Here is a 22877-nt window from a genome sequence, read left to right on the forward strand (position 1 = left end):
CTACATTGTTTTAAAAAACTGAAAACAAGTTAAACCTTGAAGTCTTGCCTACTTCAGGAATAGATCTGTTTGACAAATCTAAAAAAAGCAAACAAAACCAAAAAGCTTTAAACAAACATAAATCCAAATCTGCAGTGCAGGATGCCTGTATTTCAAGTTTACAAATGCACTGCCTAAGAACAGTAGTCATCAGTGTAGGTTATTTGTTTCCAGTAAGTGAAGGCAAATGGCATAATCACTTCTTTGCTTTCACTGCATTGTGCTGGCACTCCTGGAAAGTAGTTTACATCTCAAGGCAGCCTGGCTGTTCATTTTGTAAAAGATGCAAAAGATTCAGGTTCATGTCAGTCTGTTTACCACCAATGCAGAAATAAAGCAATTTATTTTTGATATAGTTAAAATAATCATTAGTGCAATAAGTCTTTAAAATGGAAAATTCAAATGAAAAATATTTACAAGTTCACACCGATAAGTTAAAAGCAACAAAGAACAAGAGACTGAGGTCCTTTTAATATATGTAAAATAAAAATAAGGCAAAAAGAAATTCCACCACTCTTGGTCCAAACTAACCAAACCTAAAAATTAAACGATTGTCTCTCTCTCTCTCTATATATATATATATATACTGTTAAAAAGTACACCTTGTTTCCAGACAAGCTCTTAAACTCAGACATTTCACAGCTAAAGAAAAGGAAAGGAAAAAAAAAAGTTACAGAATTTTTCTTTTCTTAATTAACATTTACCTATTCTCAGAATGCTGATACATTTCCATTTCTCCTGGAAGACACATTTTCACTGGATTGTATTTCACTTACACAGGTTGAGCTTTCTTCATCATGATTAAAGCGTTCATAAGTGTTTGGCAAAGTGCCATTAACTGCTCTCTCATCTTTCCGTAAGGAGACAGGCAGATTTGCTAGAGTAAAACTGACATCTTTAAAGGCATGCAATAAAAAGATCCCCACAATTATAGTGAGGAAGCCACTGAAAGTGCCAATAATGTCATCAGCAGCCATATGTTGCCACTCCTTAAAAAGGATAGCAGAGCAAGTTAGAACAGATGTTGTAAAGAATACATAATATATTGGAGTCACTATGGAAGTGTTGAATATATCCAGAGCCCTATTTAAATAGTTGATCTGTGTGCTCACACAGACTATGAGGCCTAGCAGCAGAATCCAGGACAAAGGATGTTTCAGCACTGGCTTTCCTGCAAAAAGTTCCTTGATGGCAATGCCCAAGCCTTTTACACAGGAGACGGACAACGCTCCAATTACAGAGCAGATTGTTATGTACACAAGAATGTTGGTCTGTCCATGACGAGGTCCTACCACAAATATCAGTATTAGGGACACAATGATGACAAGTGTTGCAAAGACCACAAAACCTGCAGGGGAAAGGGAGAAATAGCAGGGAAAAGAGAGAGAGAGAAAAAAAAAAGTGTCATTTGCTTTCATATACTATCAAGATCATTTTGTAGGTACCAAGAAATAGAGCACATTTTAATGGAGGTAAAAGGAAGAGTCAAGGTCTAGCAAACTCTGTCATTATATTACACCTTTAATTTATGTCTTGGTTGTTTGGGGGTTTTTTTCATAACATTCCTCCAAAGAGAGAGGCTGGAGCAAGTTTAAGGCTGGGAATAGACAACACTTCCTGCTGGGGCTGTTGTCCCACAGGGTCACACTCCAGCTGCTCCCAGGGATTTGGGGTTCTGATCAATCACACAGGAAAATGGCCCACCACTTGTAGCTGCTGCCCCAGGGTCCAGGCTTGCATCTGCAAGCTTAGGGAGGGGAACATTCCTCTGGGTACTTCCTGCTTCCATAGGCATACTCTGGAATTCCTCTGCAAGGGACTCCCCCAGCACACACCACACTCCCTTGCTTGAACTTGGGGCATGCATCTGCAAACAGGGAAACTGCTTGAAGACAGGAGTCCCATGTCAGGTAAAGCACCCAGGGCCCTTGTCTTGCAGGATCGGGCACTTGAAGCCCATTGCTGCCTACATTTTTCTGTCATAGATGAAAAAATGTCAGCTGCAAAAAGGTTGTAATGATAAAGGGCTAACATGTCTATTCACTTAGGTTTTGTGCTGCCATAAAGAGTTTATGGCAGCACAGTCAGTGTCTATTTGCAGCCTTAATGATAACAGCAATGGAGCTGACAAAAATAAAAGCCACAATGTGAGATTCTAGGCAGGCAAACTCCATCGCCTCTTCCTTCCCACCAAACCAGCACCTGAAATGGATACAGTGTTAGACTGCCAGGCCAGAGGATTCAGGTTTGCCTGTACGCTGCCTAGCTTTTTGTTTCTACTGAGGTGCTTGCTACCCCTGAGAGCAACCCTCTCAGACAAGCCTATAAGTCACCTTGCTGAATGACCCCCAACCTAATTCGTCAATTCTGTGCCTCAGCTTCCACATCTGTAAAAAGGAGACTTCTACCTTCTTTGTAAAAAGCTTTATGCACAGTTGGAAAGACAAGTCTCTCACTACTATTATAGCCAACAATGTAATCAAAAGTATACTCCAGAGTATACATTTTGATGACTCAATAAAAAGGTTAACACTTCCAATTACACACCTCTTCAGTTAATTTGACTTTGTAAAATAGGTTAGAAAAAGGGAAATGGCTAACTGCTAGTCACCAGACAAAATGCTTGCAAGACCTCTGTAGGTAGCTGGTCACCTACTTGGGCAACACAAAGAAAACAGCCCTAGCAAGCTGCAGCTGCAGGTAGGGGAAAGTCACAGAACTCAACCCCCTGACAATTTACACTTACAGAAGAAGAGGTGCTTTCTTGTGCTAGAAATCTGCAACAGTTGCAGTTATAAATGAATGAACAGCTTAAGCATTAGTTGGTTATAGCTGAACTTGACAGTCTCTCACCTGGATCACCAAGTTTTTGGGACATTTCCTGCAAAGTTTCTACCTCCTCTTCTTGCGGAGCATGAATCACCATCACAGTTGATCCCAGTATACTTAGCAAACACCCAATCTTTCCATGGAGATTAAGTTTTTCATTTAAAAAGTAAGATGAAAGAATGGCACTGAAAGAAACACACACACACTGACAGATTAGGAATCAAACAATATTCCATTTATTTGCACAAGTTTGTAGCTAACCACAAAAAAAATTATCGCACATTAGTTTCTTCAATGTTTAAGTATGCTTTTTTAAGTAAGAAGGGCTGACTTCCTTTGTGCTTAGGAAGCTGTGTGGAAGTAATATCTGCTCTCCCAAGTTTGTCAACAAGGGGGAAAAAAACTGACTACAAAACATGCCGTCTCACTATGCAGATAAAAGGTCTATAGCTCTCTTATCTGTCAGTACCCAGTAACATGCAGCCTCTCTCCATCTGCAACATTACTAATACAAACAAACTAAATCTACTAGTAAAACAAGCTCAAAGTAACTGCAATCAGTCATCCATACAACCATGTCTACTATGCACTGGACCACTAGTAAACATCTGGAGGCCAAAGGGCTACTTTAAAAGTTGCACACTGCCTCCTCAGAATCACTGTGCTAAATGATCTTCACGCTTTTCTTCTCAGGAGCAGGGGTGGATGTTTTTTGGCCGGAGTGCCAAAAAACCCAACAATTCCTACCTTGGAAGGTGCCAGAGTGCTGATATGCCAGAAAAACAAAATGAGGGCAGGGGGTAAATGGCAGGATGCCCTGCTCATGCCCCTTGCCCCTCCCCCAAAGCCCCTGCTCCCCAGCCCTGCTTATGCCCCCTGCCTCCCAGTCCAGGCTCCGTGGCTATCAGCAGCTACCCAGAGCCTGGGTCAGCTGCAGTCAGGAGGCTGCAAACAGTTACTGCTTCCCCACCTGGCCCCAGCTGCCTCCCTGCCCCAGACCCAGCCCCAGGCTTGAGGGAGGCAGTAGGTGCCAGCAATACTCCCCGCTGTGCTGCTCACTGTTGCTTCTGCAGAGCAGCATGTGGAACCTGGCGCAGCAGGGCACAGCAGGGGGCACAGAAAGCTGCCTGCCACTCTGAGCTCCCCGCTGCCCTGGCCACACTTCCCCTGCAGGTGAGGGCAGCAGCCAGCAGCATGGACACACAGGAAGTGAGACCCAGGCAGCAAGGAGCTTCCTTTTGCAGCCCCTCTGTGCACTGCTGCTTCTGGTCACACATGCTGCACTCTAGAGGGCCTAGGGGAGGGCAGCAAGGCTGGGAGCACAGCATGTGCGACCCAGAGTGGCAGTGCACAGAGGGGCCGCACAGGGAAGCTGCCTGCTGCTGCAAGCTCCAGGCTGCCCGGGTCACACTTCCCGTGTGTACAGGAGCAGTGTGGGTAGCACGCAGGGTTGTGCCCCTCGCTGCCGCTTCTGCCAGCAGGGGAAGTGTGGCCAGGACAGCAGGGAGCTCATAGTGGCAAGTAGCTTTCCACACTCCACACTGTGCCCTGCTGCACTGGGTTCCAAGTGCTGCTCTGCAGAAGCGGCAGCAAGGGCAGCACAGCAGGGAACATCGCCGGCACTTGCTGCCTCCCCAGAGCCGGGTCTGGGGTAGGGAGGCAACTGCTGTTTGCAGGCTCCTGGCTGCAGCTGACCCAGGCTCTGCATAGCTGCTGCCAGCCAGAGTGCCCGGGCTGACTGCAACAGGGCTTGCAGCCTCCCAGCACCTGCTGAAAGCAGCCCAAGCTCCCAGCTGGCAGCAGCTACCCAGACCCAGGAGGCTGCAAACAGCTGCTAGGTCCCAGCCCCAATGCATGCCAAGGACAATGGCCTTGTGTGCCATGCTCTGCGTGAGTGGCAGGGGTTGCTGATCCCTGCTCTAGAGAATACCATCCCCGCCTACACACAGGGCTATAGGCTCTAGAGAACACCTGCCCCTCCCACAGGGCTACAGAAGCAGTACAGTAGTACAAGACCCCTTTAATCTCCTGAAAGGGAAGACCATAATGTTGGTCTTCTACCCTAAAAAAAAAAAAATAAGGCAGACTGAAAATTAGCAGGATGCTGTAAGTCAAGGCACGACACACTGCTAGAGCTCTGTTAGCTCAGACATGATGTAGGCAGAAATTCTAAGGCAGGGATATTCCTCCCATTTTCACAACTGCCAAATCTCACTCAGGTTAAGAGCATGACAGGCTGGACAACTCATTTAAATTTCTAAACATGTACTTTATTATTAACTATATCTAAAATTTTGTTTTTTCTTCTAAACAATTGTAGTTCTTACCTTACGAGAACACTAAGAGCTCCTAATGGAGTCACTAATGTAGCTGGTGCAAATGCATAAGCTGCAAAGTTAGCTACTTCGCCAGCTCCCACTGCAGAAAGAAAGAGTCAAGCATGGTTAAAATAAGAGAAACCTCTGAAACTAAACAGGTGTTCTCACAGAGAAAAATGGATAGTAATATGCAGACCAGAGGAGAAATCTAATAGCATATGGAATTTATATATACACAGACTTGAAAACACAGCTAAGTATTCTATATAATAAAAAAAGAACCTGTATTTATTTTTAAATATTTTGTATTTCTACACCCAAATTCAGGTCTTGATTCTTGCAAAGAAGATTGGCAACCACAGTCTTCTAGGAAGTAGTAAAAAGATCAATGCACGTAAAATTAGGCACAGCCACACAGTTTAAGTCTAAATTTAGGTGACACACACAGAAGTTTAACAAGCCAGAGAGAAAAATGGTTTCAAGGTGTTTAGTAATTATTTTTAGATGAATAGCTTTTTATTTTAGACATTCTTTTGCACAGGCAAAAATCAGAAAGGTGCCAAATTCTCAGCTGATAAAAGAAAATTCTACTGAAATCAAGGAAGTCACACGCAAGGGAATCGATTAATGTATTTTAATAGAAAGAAACAAACTTTATGATTAAATTATTAATTTAATTTTTATCTTTGGGAACACAGCTACACTTCATACTAGCTTTATATAAGTTTATATTTTACTTTTTTTAAAACTAAAAAACTTTAATGTTGGTTAGGAGTGTCTGGTACTTACTAGAGAGAAGTCCAGCCCACCACAGCCACTCTTTAAGGTAGGCATGGCCCCCTTGACCTAGGATCAGAAAAGAAGAATAATTAACAACAAAAAGAGCACGCACTGATCACTTTTATTGATAAGAGACTTCTTTATTTAAAAAGTATAGTTTCATGCCAATGTGTTAAGTACTGGATGGCTATCTATCTTTGTAATTGTACTTGCACAATATGGCACATGGCCAGGGACCAAAGTCAAAGTATTTCCAGCATCTTAAGAAGTCCAGATAGTTCCAAGTAATCTCTTCTAAAAGATGATCCACCTGCATAATTTTCTTTTCCAATAAAAATACACCTGCAGACAATGTGATGATTTTTCATCCTTGAGTAAATGATATCACATGTAAAAAGTTAAATTAAAGGTCTATGACATACATATGGGTTTAATTAACTGATATGTATTCTTCACTGCAGCTCTTTCAACATAGTCACTAGTGTGTGCAGCAGAGCTCACTCAGGCGGTGCAAATGCAGGTGTAGTCTGATCACTGCCCCCCCACCCCCTCAGCCTGTTTCCCAGCTGCACCTTGCATGGGGCTGAGCCCTAGCCGCTCATGCCTAAGGCAGCCCACACTGTGCTCCTGCCTGCACCCGCCCTATGCCCACCAACAGCACCAGGCTCTGGCTGCCTTCCACCCACTCAGCTGCCTATAGGTGGCTGCTCATCATGCTGGGTGGGTGGAATGGATGGAAGGTGGCCAGAAGCTGGAGCCAGAACAAGAGCCCCATGCACTGGGGCAGAAGCCACCCAACTGCATCTTCCCCACCCCCACCTGGTTGGGCATATGGTGCCTAGCATGCATCCCCATGGCTGCTACCACTTCCCTGTGGTACCTGCTGCCCAGAGCTGTGCAGCAGGGGCAGAAGGAAGAACTACTGCTACAGGTGCAAGCTGAGCAGTCTCTGGGTTCAGCTCATGGGCCATATTTTGCCCACCCCTGTCATAAACAGTTTCAGTAATCTGTTACAGGTCTTAACTACCACGCTCAAACTTAAAAAATTCTTCCTAATATCCAACCTTAATCTTCATTATCCCCTTTTTCTTAATTTGTATGTGTTTGATTAACATACATTAGCAACATAGCGAGTTCTATAAACGGACTGCAAAATGGTAAGCTGAACATAGCAGTAGTACTTTCCTAACAGGACAGAGTACAGACTCCCAGAAAACCAAAGGTTGCTTATTTCAGGTCTCTAGATATCATATACCATACAAATCTGAAGTCAAAACACAAACTCAGGAAATTCCATAGACTTTTCATTAAACAGTAAAAGTTCTTAAAAGCATAGTTTACCTGCTCTCATGGAGCCCTTCTTGGCCAGCCGGAGAAGACCTTTCTTTTTAAGGATGAAACTCCCTCCGATGAAAATGCTGGAGCTCATAGCCAATACCAGACCAATGTAGAAGTCATATTTTCCACGACTTTGGCTCATTTCGTAAGCTACTGAAGTGTTCAAACCATTACACTGATCATAAAACAGAAGAGTTGCTGCTATCGGACATAGGGCGATGCAACGAAGAAACCTAAACAGATACGTATCACGATAAGTTTCATACACACCGTTTTCTGATAGAAAAGCCACAGTAGACAGCTCAACGTATGATCAGTTCTGCCCCAAAGACTCTGCACTCTAAACACTGTAAACATATGCTGCATTTCTCCTGGGAGAAAGACTTTTGCCCTCGGATCCTAAAGAGGCTGGTGTTACTTGTCCCACTATGTGGGAAAGCCTACTGTGATTTATTAACTTAATTTATTCCAAGAAAAAGCTGCCAGGGTGTGTGGTCTCCCTAGCTACCTACTGGCAGAAGGGAAGCACTTCAGCTTAGAAGGGCTACATAGATAAACCGCTGTTTTAATCCCAATCAAAGTCTGGGATAGTCAGTCCCAGGTCAAATGAGACTTCTGTTTACAGCCTAAAGGCTGACAGATTAAAGAAACAAAGTATATGGCATGCAAGTAAACACCTAAAATGGGGGTGAGGTAATTAAAAGAAAAAAGGAACAAAATGACTTATTTTTTAACTAAATGTAGAAGAGACCCACCAGATAAAAGTACTCAAAGTGCAAGTGTCAGCAGGGAAAGAGAACTGAAGCAAAAGCATGATAAAAGCAGAACCACGTATTTAGAACATTTAATGTTTTAATTCCCCTCATACCCCAGAACTGCACACAGTTCCATCTCATGCATAATGAATAATTAGTATTATATAATCAAAATTATTACCTATGTTAACATTAGTTTATACGGGGTGGTTGAATTAGGACACCTGAAGCATCTCAACATCTGCATAGAAAAATGAAAAACAGGTTAGCATTTATTTCTCAAATCATGTAGTAATTCTGTATCTCGAGACAAATAAGAATAAAGCCTTTAAGGTGCAATGTCAAAAAACTACAAAAATACGTAGGAATCATCTTTATTGAGAAAAGCAGCCCTTACAAATATGTATGAAGCCTGAGGCTTAACAACAGAAGAGTTTATTATTGAAAAGTTTTCACCAAACATTCGGACTGCTGAGGTTGAAGTCTGATTGCGTGTGGGGAGATGCAGCAAGAACAACTGAGCCAGAATCTTGTGCTCCCTTATCTGTTATTTCTTCTAATCTATATTGCTTGTTTGATACATACTGCAATGCAAAATAAAAACATTTTGCATTTTAGTATGCATACACACAGTTTAAAAACTCTGAAATTTCTTACTTTTAGGTTTGATAGAAATAATTCTGTTTTGTTTTTAAAGAAGCAGTTGCTAAACCAAACACCACCTTGACAACACTATTACAAGATACCAGCCTCTGGCTTTTTTACTATTCACTCCATCCAGGAACAGCACACACCAACTACAGATGCTTCCTCAGCCCAAAGGGTATTTATACCCCAAAACTTGCAAAGAAGAATTTTTCCAGTTATCTGAGTTGGTCTAATACAAGATAGGCAGACAAAGTTCTTTGGGTAAATCTGATAAGTCCTTAGATCAACACAGATACAGCCTATACCCCTCCAGATCAGTGGTACTTAACGTTTTGGTCCCATGGGCCACATAAATACCTCAAGGCTGGCCCACAAGCCGAATCGAGCCCCACATGCCAGGATCAGGCCCCTGGGGCCAAAAATTGTCCCCACCCTCCCCTCTGGGCTTGAGCTGTTGGAGGCCTGGCACTGCCCCCTCCCAACCCAGCCTGCCAGGAATTGATCCCAAGGGGCCCGGCACCACCTCCTGATACTGGGATTGGTCTCAGAGGCTAGTACGAGGAGTGCTACTGTTCTACTACTGCCAAGTTTCCAGACCAATAGGCTACAGACCAGAGATGGCCCATGGGTTGAGCACCCCTGCTTTACATAACACAGGATCAAGTTCCTATATCCTGGAACTACAGGGCAAATAAGATATTTACTCAATTATAAAATAATCCCCATATAAATAGATTCCATATATGGAAAAAAAAAAAGTATATATTTAGAAACTAAGTACTGGAGGTTTGCCTTGAATTTGTTCCCCTCACACTGCAAGAAGGAAAATAAAATTGGAGGTGGGCCCCCCACAGGTGTCCCTCTTGCCATCTGCTACCCCCCAATTTCTTCCCCCAGCAGCCCTTTCCCCCTCCTCCTTATGGTCAGACCCTGCTCTCCGAGCATGTTAAAATGAGGGGCAAATTTGAATACAATGACCTTGAAATAAACATATCTGTAATAACTTGCAAACAGGCAAATTACTACAGGCAGCCATAAACTTAGTTCATCCAGAAGTGACGCATTTTACCTTTTTGGAAACTGCAGCAAGTTTTATCACAGGTATTCCATTAACACACTTTTAAGCAGCACTTTAGCAATTACTCATAGTACAGAAGGATAGGGATGGATGGTGGTGCATCAAGTGGTCTAGTTGCTGCCCGGGGAAAGGCAGGCAAGCCATGGAAATTCCAGGCTACCGGGAACTTAGTAAGAGTCATGCCAGGCTTCTGTCACTTTCACATTCTACATACAGCCTTCTTCCCTCCACTCAAGTTCCCCCAAACACTCCTCTCTCCAGAAATGCCCCCCCCAATGCAGTTGTGCTTGGACTCTCAATTCATCTGACATCCTGAGGAACTGAAGAAAAAAAATTTAAGTGGTTTTGTTTGGTTGTTTGTTTTTTGGGGGTTTATTTGTGTTAATCCCCCCCCCACACACACACACACGGGTGCAAAGCCTCCTGCTGATCAAGCTCTGCAAAGGAAGCAACAACGGTGACTATACTCCCTAGCTGCTGTCATTTTCTCCGTCTCTGGTGACCACTTGACAAACAGTTTTTTAAACAAAGGCATTGGCTTCCCGATCAAAACAGACATCAAGCGAAGGCTAGATGTGTATCTAGCTGGGGTAATGTAGGCCCAGCACTCTTTCCTGCTTATGCAGGGGGTCGGACTCGATGATCTATTGAGGTCCCTTCCGACCCTAGCATCTATGAATCTATGAATCATTTTAAATTTCTTTTTAAGGTAATGCAAGTGCTGAAAATAGGACAGAAGAAGTCATCTTACCAATAATAACAAAAGGAACATTTGATAAACTCAAGCGGAATCCTGGTCCCTTGGAGAATAAAGACCCATTTCATTCAGGGGAAAGGGGAAAATAAGAAACCATGAGCACATGCACCAGTTGGTTCCCCCGCATCTCTGCTGGAAATGGGAATAAAGTCAGACCTGGCAATATCCCTGAAGTCTCAAAACAGGTCTACCTCAGAAATGTTTGCCCATGTAGTACTACAAGTCACAATGTCACCAAATACTAAACCGCTATGCCAGCAAAAACCTATTATTGTAGTTATAGACAAGTACTTTGCCTTTATAACTGCATAACTTGTTGAAACAATACAAACTACACTGGCAAAACAACCAGTTTAAGCTTCACTCAGACAAGGATGGTTTTGCTGGTAGACCTATACTAAAGTGTGGGCTTTCTTCTAACAATTTTGTTTAGGAAGGAGATAAGGGGAAAAGGCAACAGGAAAAGTCAGGCTCCAAGTGAGTTCTCTACTGTCAAGGAGGGAGAAAAGGTAATAGAGCTAATAAACTGATGCTGTGACACACTGTCAGTGAGTCATAAGGGAGGCAATTCTCTGAATTTAGACTGGTAACATTGTAGGACTGGTACAACTTGAGCCCACTGCTTCTTTTAACTCCCTTCAATAAGAATAATAATGTCTTTTAGATTCTGTCTCCATGCAAGACTGCACAGTTATATGATTCTCAGTCCCTGGCCCTTTGAACATGTTCATGACAACATGTACTTCTAGCTCTATATTTGAAGCATTAAGTGTTTAATAATTTAATTTTAAAGTGGTGTCCTTAATTTCTGGTCAAAACCAAGCTGCACAGACTTGAGAAACTTTAACAACAGATTAAGCCTTCGTATTTTTCCGCACCAGTATGACAAATAAATTTTGTGCTGCAACAGTAATGTTTGCTGAAGCTGGAAAACAAATTCCAGATAACAGCCCTTTCAGAAGAGGGAGTACGCAACATACACACACCACCCCCCTTCCCCACCCACAGACGGATCCAGAGGGGGTACAGCAGCAGCCACACCCTGCTTTGCCCACATTGCATGTAAGCTCGTAGCATAGAGTCTGCCTGGCCAGAACTAGCCTCAACCAGCTAGTGATCTCAGAGCTCACTACTCATGAGCACCCAAAGTGGGGAGTACACTCCCTTGTACCTGGATCTGGTACTATACACCAGTGATTCTCAGCCAGGGTGTCATGAGACACTTCTGATCTCTTGTGGTCTTTCTGAGTTTTTTGGAAAAGAAAAACTTCTCTATTTTTCTGTAGTAAAAAGAGCAAAATCTAAGAGCTAACATTTTCCAAAGGAGGCACTGAATCTAATAAGGGGCACCTTGAGACTGAAAAAGCGGAGAACCACTGACCTCTGCTGTATGGCTAACTCAGGCCCTTACTTGAGTTTTAGCTTCATACCCGCCTGCCAGCCACATTTAAGACCAGGCCAGATTACCCAACTGTCAGTGTAGCATAGAGCCAAGGCTCTGCTTTCACTCAAACTAGAACCCATTCACTTCGCTACGGAGAGAGACTAGATCACTCAAGTGCTAGTGCCAATATCCTTCTCACAACTTATGGGAGATTTAAGCAAGAGGCCTAACCCACGTTATTTGTTGGCTGGTTTTCCCCACAAAGTTAATTTTAGTTGCAACTTGAATACTACCCCTATTTGAGTTCTCTTCAGACATAAAATCCTTATTCTTGATAGCTGATCTTTCACAGAGAACAAGTTAAAGCCTGAGTTAAAAGAACTCCTCATATGCCAACATGACTTCTCTATTGCTAGCAACACAAGTACCACTACATCTTCAGTGCCTTTCGGTAATTTCTAATATTCCCCACATGGAAGAGCAGCTCCGCCTATCATAACATAAATAACTGCAAGCGTTAAATCCCACCCAAGTAAGCACAGTGTCACTCCAGACACAACAGTTCCAGCATTCCTATATCACTCAAGCTAAGCTAATTAAAAAACAAACAAACAAACAAACAACAGCCATCAGCCATTGTAAAAAGCTTTTCTTCCTTTGATCCTTCTTCTGGATCATCTTCCATAAAGGGGAGAATTAAACTATTTAACCAATGGTTTTCTTCTTCAGTAAACTGTTGGGGAGAGATAGTGAGATTTAATAAAAACACACTCAGGGTAGACAAAGGAGGAGTCTGTCCCTGCTGCAACTCTCCACCCTCCCCTACTTTTTTGTGGTCAGAGAACAACTGCATTCCTGCTATGGAATGCCAGTTCTTCGCTTTTTTCTTTTACCCAACTTTTCAATTAAGTTGAAAATAACTCATTTAGTTTAGCTTACAACATCAGAAATCTAGATAAAGTAGGTAAATCATATTTTAGTTCAATTCCCTCCATCTGAATTAAGTTTTTATTAAGATACTATTGTAAGGATAATTTTGTGCAGCATCCCCATAACCTTAAAGAAGAGGTATTGAAGAGTAAAGAGTTCCTGCAATCAACCCTTTAACTGAAATTTGAGCAAAGGAGCTGGGGGGGCAGGGAGGAAGTGAGGAGGAGGGGAAGAAATTGGATGGATGGATACAGTTACAGATGACAAATTGTGCTGCCATCATATTTAGCACGAGGAGAGAAGCCAAAAGGAACAAGGAAGGCAAGGACTGGCAATAATTTGGCCACAAGTACTGGAGATTTAGTAAAAGATCTGTAGGGATCTGGGTTTTTCGTTTCCCATGGAAAAACATTGGGAAAAAAAAACCAAAAAAACAACTCATTCTTCCCCTCTGCCCAAAGAAAATGCGGATTTCTTATTTTAATGGAGAAACCCACAGATTTTGCAGTTTTTCAAAGAGCATCATTGACCACAAGATGAACATGAGTCTCCAATGCGATGCTGCGGCTAGTAAAGCGACCAAAACGCTGGCTTGCATCCATAGATGCTTCTCGAGCAAATCCCGGGACGTCATTCTCCCCTTGTACTCGGCCTTGGTGAGGCCACAGCTGGAGTACTGCGTCCAGTTTTGGGCTCCACAATTCAAAAAGGATGTGGAGAAGCTTGAGAGAGTCCAGAGGAGAGCCACACGCATGATCAGAGGTCAGGAAAACAGACCTTACGATGACAGGCTGAGAGAAATGGGACTCTTTAACCTGGAAAAGCGTAGGCTCAGGGGTGATCTGATGGCCACCAATAAGTTTATCAGGGGTGACCACCAGCATCTGGGGGAACGTTTGTTCACCAGAGCACCCCAAGGGATGACGGGGTCGAACGGTCACAAACTCCTGCAAGACCGTTTCAGGCTGGACATAAGAAAGACTATTTCTTTACTGTCCGAGCCCCCAAGGTCTGAAACAGTCTGCCAGCGGAGGTGGTTCAAACACCTACATTGAACACCTTCAAGAATAAATTGGATGCTTATCTTGCTGGGATCCTATGACCCCAGCTGACTTCCTGCCCTTTGGGCAGGGGGCTGGACTCGATCTCCTGAGGTCCCTTCCAGCCCTAATGTCTATGAAATCTACAAGCTGATAATGGAACAGGGTTGCTACTGCACAGGCAACAGGACACCCTGCCCGGGTAGTGCAGAGCTTGCAGAAGCAATGAGCTTCCCTGCACAGCCCTGCTGTTCCCTGAAGTGCTGGTTCACATCCATTGGGTTGCCTCCCCAGGAGTGAGCACAACACCAGGGAGTTACCCTCCTTCCCACGACCCAAGCCAACAGCAGCCATGCAGTCAACTCCATAGTTGGTAGGGTTGGAAGGGACCTGAGAAGATCAAGTCAGACCCCCTGCCATGGCAGGAAAGAGTACTGGGGTCAAATGCCCCAGCAAGGTGTACATCTAGCCTCCTCTTAAAGACCCCCCAGGGTAGGAGCCAGCACCACTTCTCTTGGAAGTTGGTTCCAGATCCTAGCCACTCTGACCGTGAAGTAGCACCTCCTGATGTCTAATCTGAATTTACCCTCTGCCAGCTTGTGACCATTATTTCTTGTCACTCCTGGTAGTGCTCGGGGGAACAGGGACTCCCCCAGTGCTTGCTGGTCCCCCCTGACTAGTTTGTAAATGGCCACTAGATCCCCCCCTCAGCCTTCTCTTGTGCAGGCTGAACAGGTTCAGGTCCCATAGCCTCTCCCCATAGGGCCTGCCCTGCTGCCCCCTGATCATGCGGGTGGCCCTCCTCTGGACCCTTTCCATGTTATCCACATCCCTCCTGAGGTGCGGCGCCCAGAACTGGATGAGTACTCCAGCTGCAGCCTGACCAGTGCCGCATAGAGGGGGAGGATCACCTCCCTGAACCTGCTCGAGATGCATCTGTAGATGCATGACAAGGTCCGGTTGGCCTTCCTGACTGCCTCCCCACACTGCTGGCCCATGTTCATCTTGGCATCAATAATGACTCCAAGATCGTTCTCTGCCTCTGCACTCATGAGAAGGGAATTCCCCAGCCTGTAGGTATGCTGCTGGTTCTTCCTCCCCAGGTGCAGTACCTTGCACTTGTCAGTGTTAAAACCCATCCTGTTCTCATCTGCCCACCCCTGTAACCTGTCTAGGTCTGATTGCAGCCTATTCCTCCCTTCTAGTGTGCCCACTTCCCCCTACATCTTAGTGTCATCTGCAAATTTGAACAGGGTGCTTTTTATCCCCTCGTTCTAAGTCACTGATGAAAATGTTGAACAGCGCAGGCCCGAGGACCGAGCCCTGGGGAACCCCACTGCCCACATCCCTCCAGGTCAAATGGAGGCTCCCTCTGGCAGGACTGGGAGGCTGTGGGAGCTCCAATTTTCCATAATAAAAACCCAAAATCAAATGCCAAAAAATTACAGGCAGTTAGAAAGTAATTTTATTATAGTGATTGAGGCACTGGTAGGCTTCCAAATTGCTTTGAAAAGGTAAGTAAATACAATGCTTTCTTGATACAACTGGTAGACAGATTAGATAGATGCCCTTCCATTTTAATCATGAATTTTAGAGTTTTATCAGCAATTCTTCAATTAAAAAAAAAAAAGAAAAAAAAAAAAAGATCAGAGTAAATGAGGATCCCTGGTGACCTGTTACCAAGCAGGCAGGTCATATTCAATAGGAAGAGGAACTTGCCACTTAAAGCAGACAGAAGTACAACTGAAAAAAAAAAAAAAAAAAAAATCGACATGCCACTGAGTTTATTTCCCCAGATTAAGACCTTATAACCATATTATCATCACATGATGCAGTAAACACTTCACTTCTCCATGTTAAAGAATGATGGCAAACAACAGCATCAATAAGAACTATGCTTTCTTCATGAAGTAAAAAAACCTTGACAGTTAAAACAGGAAAGTTTTGAGATAAGATAACAGAGGGGGAAAATATTTTGGAACACTTCTGTGAAACAGTGAAGCATGCTATGTGTCACAGCAAAGGTCATTAATTCATCTTAAAATGCAAGCAAAGAATAGGCCACCGTGAAACAGAAATTAACTAAATAAAATTCTAGGCAGGTAGACCACACAGTAGTAGTACACAAAGCTGCCTGACCTAGATCTTGAAGGAAGTATATGCTTGTCCTCCCTGTAACAGTACTACAGCAAACTGCTATTTTATTCAGTTTCACTTTACCCTTTTTACAGGAGCAAAGCAAGTAAGATTTATGGCAATTGTCCAGTTTCACATCCCTGCTCCATCTGGGCATAGAACCAATCATCCAAAAAGCAAGGGCAAAAAAAGAATATTCAACTAAGCCAAACTTTTACCAAAACAGCGTATTAACTAAAATGAAAAAAAGAGAGATAATTAAATGCATAGCATAGCCATTACCCACAGTTCTTTCAGATTTTTGTGAAGGAAAAATAGTTTGCTTTTATAGATCAATTATACAACCAGAGGAAAATAGAAAGGACATTCAAGATCTCCTTTATTCTAGAATAACCAAGAGAGAAAATACTACATGTCAAAATATTAACATTGTGTTCCAGCCATATCTCTAACAAACAGAAGCTGCTCAGTTCTGCAAAAGGTTACTCTTTGAAATGGAAAGTCCACAACAGTTAAACTAGCATTGCAAGAGAATGTGAATATCAAGCTATTGACACAGACTTTGTTTTCACAAAATAAATTCCCAACTCCAAAAGGTATATGACTTTAAATATTAGGTTTCTAAAACATAAATTAGAAAAAAAAGCTTCAATATATGGTGGGGACCTACCTAAGATATTCCAGTAAAATTCTGAATGAAACTTACTGAATTCAGAAGAAAACCTCCAAGGTGTAAACAGTTCATAAAAACATACTTGTACCTTAGAGGAGGGGTTTAAATGGCATTTATATATTGTTCACATCTTGCACTGTCCCTTCTCAGAAAAGGAAGTTTCATGCCTTATCAACAGAACCACTATCCAAATTTTAACTTTTAAGAGGTCATTCTTTTCTTAAAGATTGCTTACCTTTCTGACATCTTAAGGATACTTCATGCCAGCTGCCTTCCACTTCACTAATCAAATGGACTACACTGAAAGAAAAAAGAGGAAGCCAACTCCAAATCTATACTAACCACGCTATACAGTAAATAACATGCAGAAAGTCATTTGATCGAGGTACTACAACACTTCATAATAACCTTTTCTGGTTTCATGCCCAAATTTAAACCTCATTAAGGTAACAATCATACCAAGGATCAGGACACTTGAACAAGGTATCAAGGGGTTAGCCAAGGTATGGACTTAAAATACAATCAACTCCTGCAGGGTAAATGCCTGTGTGCATGCTTTTACACCTCAGTAAAATGGAAGGCAGCTCACATTTAAACAAAGGAGTAAGTGGCTACATCATAACTAGGGACCTACTGAAAACTCAAGTTCATGAAATCAGGCACTGCCAGCAAAAGCAGGCAATGCCCAACTGCCTCCCCCCAAAAAGAAAACCTTACTGAAAATAAAATGCTGGCTCCCCAGAGGGAGCCAGAAGGCCCCACTGTGATGTAGCCTGCTGCTGGGGGGACAGGGAGCTGCATACAATGGGCAGCCCAAGATGGCTGACACCCCCCCCCCCTCAACTTTGTGGGGGGCTCTGTCATATGGTCCCACTCCTCTTCACCAATCAGCAGCAAGGGGCGGGGCTACAAAACAGCCCTTATAGCCAATGAGTGGTGAAGGGTGGGCCACCAGGGCCTGTTGGCCATTACGCTCTGCCTGTGGAAATGGCTGCCAGGTTTGTATTTTCCCCACAAAATCAGCTGGCAGCCACTGAGTTCAGTAGGTCCCAAATCATAACAATCAAACAATGGACTCTAGAGCTTTTCAGATGGATAAAAAAAAAATCATCTCTGTTTGTCTGATAAGAAACTCCATGAAGAAGCATTCCATCAGTTCATGCAGAGTGGAAAAAACATGATGACTTCCTTACTTAAATGAAAGATCTGATTTAAACAGAGGTTTCTCTCTTTAAAAAAAAAGAAACCTATGAACAATATAGGTTGTCCAATTCAAATTTAAAGGCACAGATTTACTCTGCATTAATTTTAAGTAAGCAGTACACATTTGGATTGAAGTGAGAAAATTTTTTTATATTTTATATATATATATATATTTTCACTATGTCCTCACCTTTTATATCTATTTATTCAGTTTCATAATTGTTTCTTAATTTGGGATAAACTAGCCCAAAGGTGACCAACCTGTGGCATACCAGCCACAGGTGGCATGGGCAACTTCTGTGTGCGTTATGTAACAGATTAGAGAGGGGATAGACAGTGCCAGATAGGCCAGGAAGCAGAAAACAGAGCAGCAAATAGGACAGGGGAAGGAAACTGGAGTGGCACTCATGAAGGGCGCGGGGCTCATTTGTGGCACACCTGCCAAAAAGGCTGGCTCTCACTGAACTAGTCCAACCTGAATTATGTGCCATCAGAGCTACACTCTGCTACTAGTACTAGAACTAGACTATTTAAAACTTGCTCAAACCAGCTCTACAATATGCTGCAATCTGCAAAATACATATGCTAACATTTCTACTTCCATTCATAAAATGATGACTCGGTTTTAAAGACTCTACCTCTAGAAATAACTCACAAGGGTTTACTTGGAAAAGTAAAGTAGCATCAAATCAAAGGAATCCTATTGCACTGTAACATCCTAAAAACAAGTTGAAGATTCTACAGGTACAACTTTTAACCCGTTTAGTAGGTCTGTTTACTTCCATACATTCAATTTCCAAAAGGTATTGTGCAATATGGATGAGTTTTTGTAATGGAATATTTAAACAAGGAGTTGCATCTCTTTACTGTGCTATGTAACATAGTATACAGATGCTGCTGTGACTATTAATTTTAAAATGTATTGAAAGTAAATGTGTGTTAAAGTTACTATATAGACACCCAGGCCATTTTAATTCCATATTTTGTACCCAGAAAAAAAACCAGAGGCATGAGAGTCTGGTGCTAAATACATATCTTTGTAATTAAAGATGTATTAAATTGTTTTTTTTTCCTTTTTAACAACTGATTGAAGAGCAGAATACAGAGCATATTTGTCCATGGCTTGTGTGTATGTTATAGCTTATTTATGTGTAGCTTAAGTTTATTTTTAAAAACACTTTGTTTCTTAGATGTGTCAATTTTTAAGACATTTCTTGGCACAAAGCATCTCTCTCAGCTATCCTGGTGCTTCTGATTTTGTTTCCGCTATCAGTTAGATACTATGACATTAATTTCTAATGAAGGCTGAATATAACTCTAGCATTAATGAACTAATACACTCTTGATTTTGATACTGGGAGTCTCTAACAGATGCACAAAATCCTTGTTAAAGTAAATTTAAAAACAATGAAAGCAAAGATACTCAGTACACATGTTCATCAGGACATGAGACTATTAACAGTCAGACTACTGTTAAACTAAAATCCCCTTCCAATCATCTGTTGTTGAGTCATGGCACCTCCCTTCCTTAGTATCAGGTAGAGACGCCTCTAAAAGGGCAGCTGCAGCACAGCCATGGGAGACTTGAAACAGCAGCTGGCTCAAGAGTGAATTATTTATTTTTTAAAAAGTTACATGGAGTTTTAAGGATGGTGAGAGATAAGTACAGTACGTGTAAATACATCATGTAAAACTACTTATAGAAATAAAGTAATGCCGTCTTGAATCCTCTGAAGATATAATCTTCAACTTTTATCAGAGCACTTGAACTATCACAAGAGACTTAAGTCAACCAATTAGCCATAAAATTCAAAATGGTATACAGTATTTGATTACTTAATGTATCAGTTAACTAAGCAGCTATTAATATATGAAAAAAATAACATACATTAGTCCAAAAAAACTAAAAGCAACAAGTGCACAAAAGCTGGATTTTTAAAATTTTCTGTCTGTTGGCTACCTTTAAGCAACACTATTCAGACCACCTCCTACCCTTTTTTTTTTTTTTCAGAAAAAGAAAAGATGCAATTATCATACTTTTAAAATCCCAGTGGGACCTTCAAAAGTTTGGGGGGGGGGGGGAGGGGGGGACATTGGGAGAATATCACATCCACACACTCCAAGTGCTGTGGCTCAGTTAACTTGGTTACAAATACCCAACATACCTAGAAACTACAAACATTATGAAGCAGCTGTACCGGTTAGAACTACAAGAGCACAACTTAAATTGAATGCCAAAATAAAAGTTAACTTTAATCTTAAAATAAAGAATTAGTTACAGCACCACGACAAACAAAGAAGCAACTTTAATAGTCTCATGAAACTAGTCATGTTTAAGTCACTAACAAGTACCCTCAGACAAAAGGGAGTCTTGTGAAAAAAGAGATGGGAGGCTGTTCAGGGCATAAAGGCCACAACTTCTTATAGAAAGACAAGGGTCTTTGGGTAAATGTACTATCTTTTATTAGACCAACTAAATAGCTGAAAAGTTGTTCTTTGCAAGCTTTGGAGCACAAACACCAAAACAGACTCTCCTTATGACTGAAGAAGGGTGTTTGTGCCTAACAGTTTGCCAAGAACAATTTCCTACTATTTACTTGGTCTAATAAAAGCTGTCCCATCTAATCCAAAGAACTTTGTACAGGCATACCTTGTTTTATTGTGCTTCGCTTTATTGCGCTTCGCAGATATTGCGTTTTTTACAAATTGAAGGTTTGCGGCAACCCTGCGTCGAGCAAGTCTATCGGTGCCATTTTTCCAACATTTGCTCACTTCGCATTTTTTAGCAATAAAGTATTTTTTAATTAAGGTATGTACATTGTTTTTTAGACATAATGCTATTGCACACTTAATAGACTACAGTATAGTATAAACGTAACTTTTATATGCACTGGGAAACCAAAAAATTCATGTGACTCTCTTTATTGTGATATTCGCTTTAGTGCGGTGGTCTGGAACCGAACCCGCAATATCTCCGAGGTATGTCTGTATGCCTACATCCTTAGACCCACACAGCTACACTCAACACCACTAACAATTTCTTCTGTTTGCACAGTACCTGTTAACTGACTTTGCCCTTACTAAGTGGGAAAAAGGGAAGGGAATTTTTTTTCAGATAACTTTTTGTGCTAGTTAACACAACTTCACAAGTGTGTTACCTTATAGAAGGCCAGACATGGCATCATAAAGCTTTAATAAATGTCAGGAAAGATAAACCCTAGATTTTAATCCCTTCCTTTAAAGCCAGGGTGGGCAAAATGCGGCCCAGGGGCTGGATGCAGCCCACCAGACCATTCTATCCGGTCTGCATGGTCCCTAAAAAGTTTAAAAAATTAATATTTAGCTGCCCCTGACTGCCTGTCATGCGGACCTTGATGGCTTACCAAAACACAGTAAGTGGCCCTCCGCCTGAACTAATTAGCCGCCCCTGCTTTAAACTGACCTGCTAACATACTACCAACTGCCTTGTCTTCAACCAGGGTAAAATAAGGGGCACAGGCAGCTACTGCCACTGCCGCATGTGGACCTAGAGCAAACAGCACCTTCTTTGATTGTGTCACTTGAGTGGCTCTTAACCAGGGTGCCAGGGCATCTGCAACTATTTGAAAAGGTGCCCGGAGACGAGAAGGGGTAAATGAGGGGTGAGAAGCAGATCAGCATAGGCTCAGGCATGTCCCTGCCTGAATGATGGTCCAGACCCACTGTGGGGTCCCTGCACTGTAATCTGTATGTTAGTGTTGAAATGGGGTACCACTCAGTTGGAAAAACAAAAATGTTTCAGGCGGCTGAGGAGGACTGAGGGAACTGGGCTTATTTAGTCCGCAAAAAAGAAGACAGAGGAGACTGAATACCAGTCTTCAACTCCCTGCAAGGGGGTTCAAAAGAGGATGGAGCGAGACTGTTCTCAGTGGTGGCAGATGACGGAACAAGGAGCAATGGTCTCAAGTGACAGCAAGGGAAGCTTAGGTTAGATATTAGGAATCAACTCTCTCACGAGGAGAGTACTCAAGAACTGGCACAGGTTACTCATGCAGTCACCATCCCTAGATGTTTCTAAAACCCAGCTGGAAAAAGCCTTGGGTGGGATGAGATCAGTGGAAGGTGCAGCTATGAGCAGGGGCTTGGACTAGACCACCTGAGGTCCCTTCCACCCCTCATTTTCTACCATTTTATGAATTCAGAGGTGACAGAGGGGGGGAGGAGAGAGAAAGAGGCTGCGAACCACCAACATCAGCCAGGGCACTGCCACACATGGGGATGCAAGCTGGGAAGAAACCAGCTCTGGAGTTGCAACACAGTTTTTAAGCCTTAGCTTCACAGCCAGGGCTGGGCCTTGTCATGTCACAATAAGTGACTCCACAGGTGTGGCCAGCAAGTTACGCCACACATGCAACGTGTGGCAGAGGCATCAGGCCACACTGGCCCCACTGGGAACAACCCACCTGGACTGACTCCCTGCTACCCCAAAGTGCCAAAGCTCCCTTGAGGGCGGCGGGGTGGAGCGAAACTATCCTCACAGCCTCCCCCAAGGCAGGGCATGAGGCCCATCCCGGCCGTTAACGGCCGCCATCGGGGCACCCGAACGTTGGAGTGAGGCCCCGCCCCCCGCCGCTGGGTGGGTGGGGAGGGGGTTCCAACCGATGCGTCCCACGTGACCGAGGGGGCGGGACCTAACGCCCCCCAACACCGTGGGTGTGTGGCGCCCCCCGCCCCCGGACCGGCTACCTGCACCGGCGACTCGTCACATGCCGGCCGGAAGGGGCCCCAGGGCCGCTGCCGGGGGAAAGGGGCAGGTGGGGCACGCCCGCGACCGCTCTGCCGCCATGGAGAAGTCGGCGCCGCCGCCGCTGCTGCTGCTGCTTGTATGTGTGCCCTCCCGGCCACCGTCCCCGGCGGCCCCGGACAGAAGAGGCGGGGATGACACAGCCACTGCCCCGCCCTGCCAGGCGAGAAGGGTAGAAGGGTGGTT

At 43.3% G+C, this 22877-nt stretch overlaps 1 protein-coding gene across 2 annotated transcripts; it reads right to left on the reverse strand.

Annotated features, from left to right (window-relative positions):
- Window positions 1–363: 363 nt before the first annotated feature.
- Window positions 364–22843, reverse strand: NIPA2 (NIPA magnesium transporter 2). Of its 2 annotated transcripts, XM_090064827.1 has the most exons (8): window positions 22634–22843; window positions 16941–17005; window positions 8241–8300; window positions 7308–7537; window positions 5976–6032; window positions 5196–5286; window positions 2893–3053; window positions 364–1387 (listed from the first exon to the last, which is right to left on the reverse strand). In XM_090064827.1, exons 4-8 carry the CDS (start codon window positions 7444–7446, stop codon window positions 750–752), a joined length of 1086 nt encoding a protein of 361 aa, XP_089920953.1. In that variant the 5' UTR covers window positions 7447–7537; window positions 8241–8300; window positions 16941–17005; window positions 22634–22843; the 3' UTR covers window positions 364–749. The 2 variants fall into 2 exon arrangements, with proteins under 2 accessions (XP_089920953.1, XP_089920961.1); XM_090064835.1 differs by lacking the exon at window positions 16941–17005.
- Window positions 22844–22877: the final 34 nt, after the last annotated feature.

Source organism: Crocodylus siamensis, chromosome 1 (genome assembly GCF_052110815.1).
Source record: "Crocodylus siamensis isolate JL-2025a chromosome 1, ASM5211081v1, whole genome shotgun sequence".
Taxonomy (NCBI): domain Eukaryota; kingdom Metazoa; phylum Chordata; order Crocodylia; family Crocodylidae; genus Crocodylus; species Crocodylus siamensis.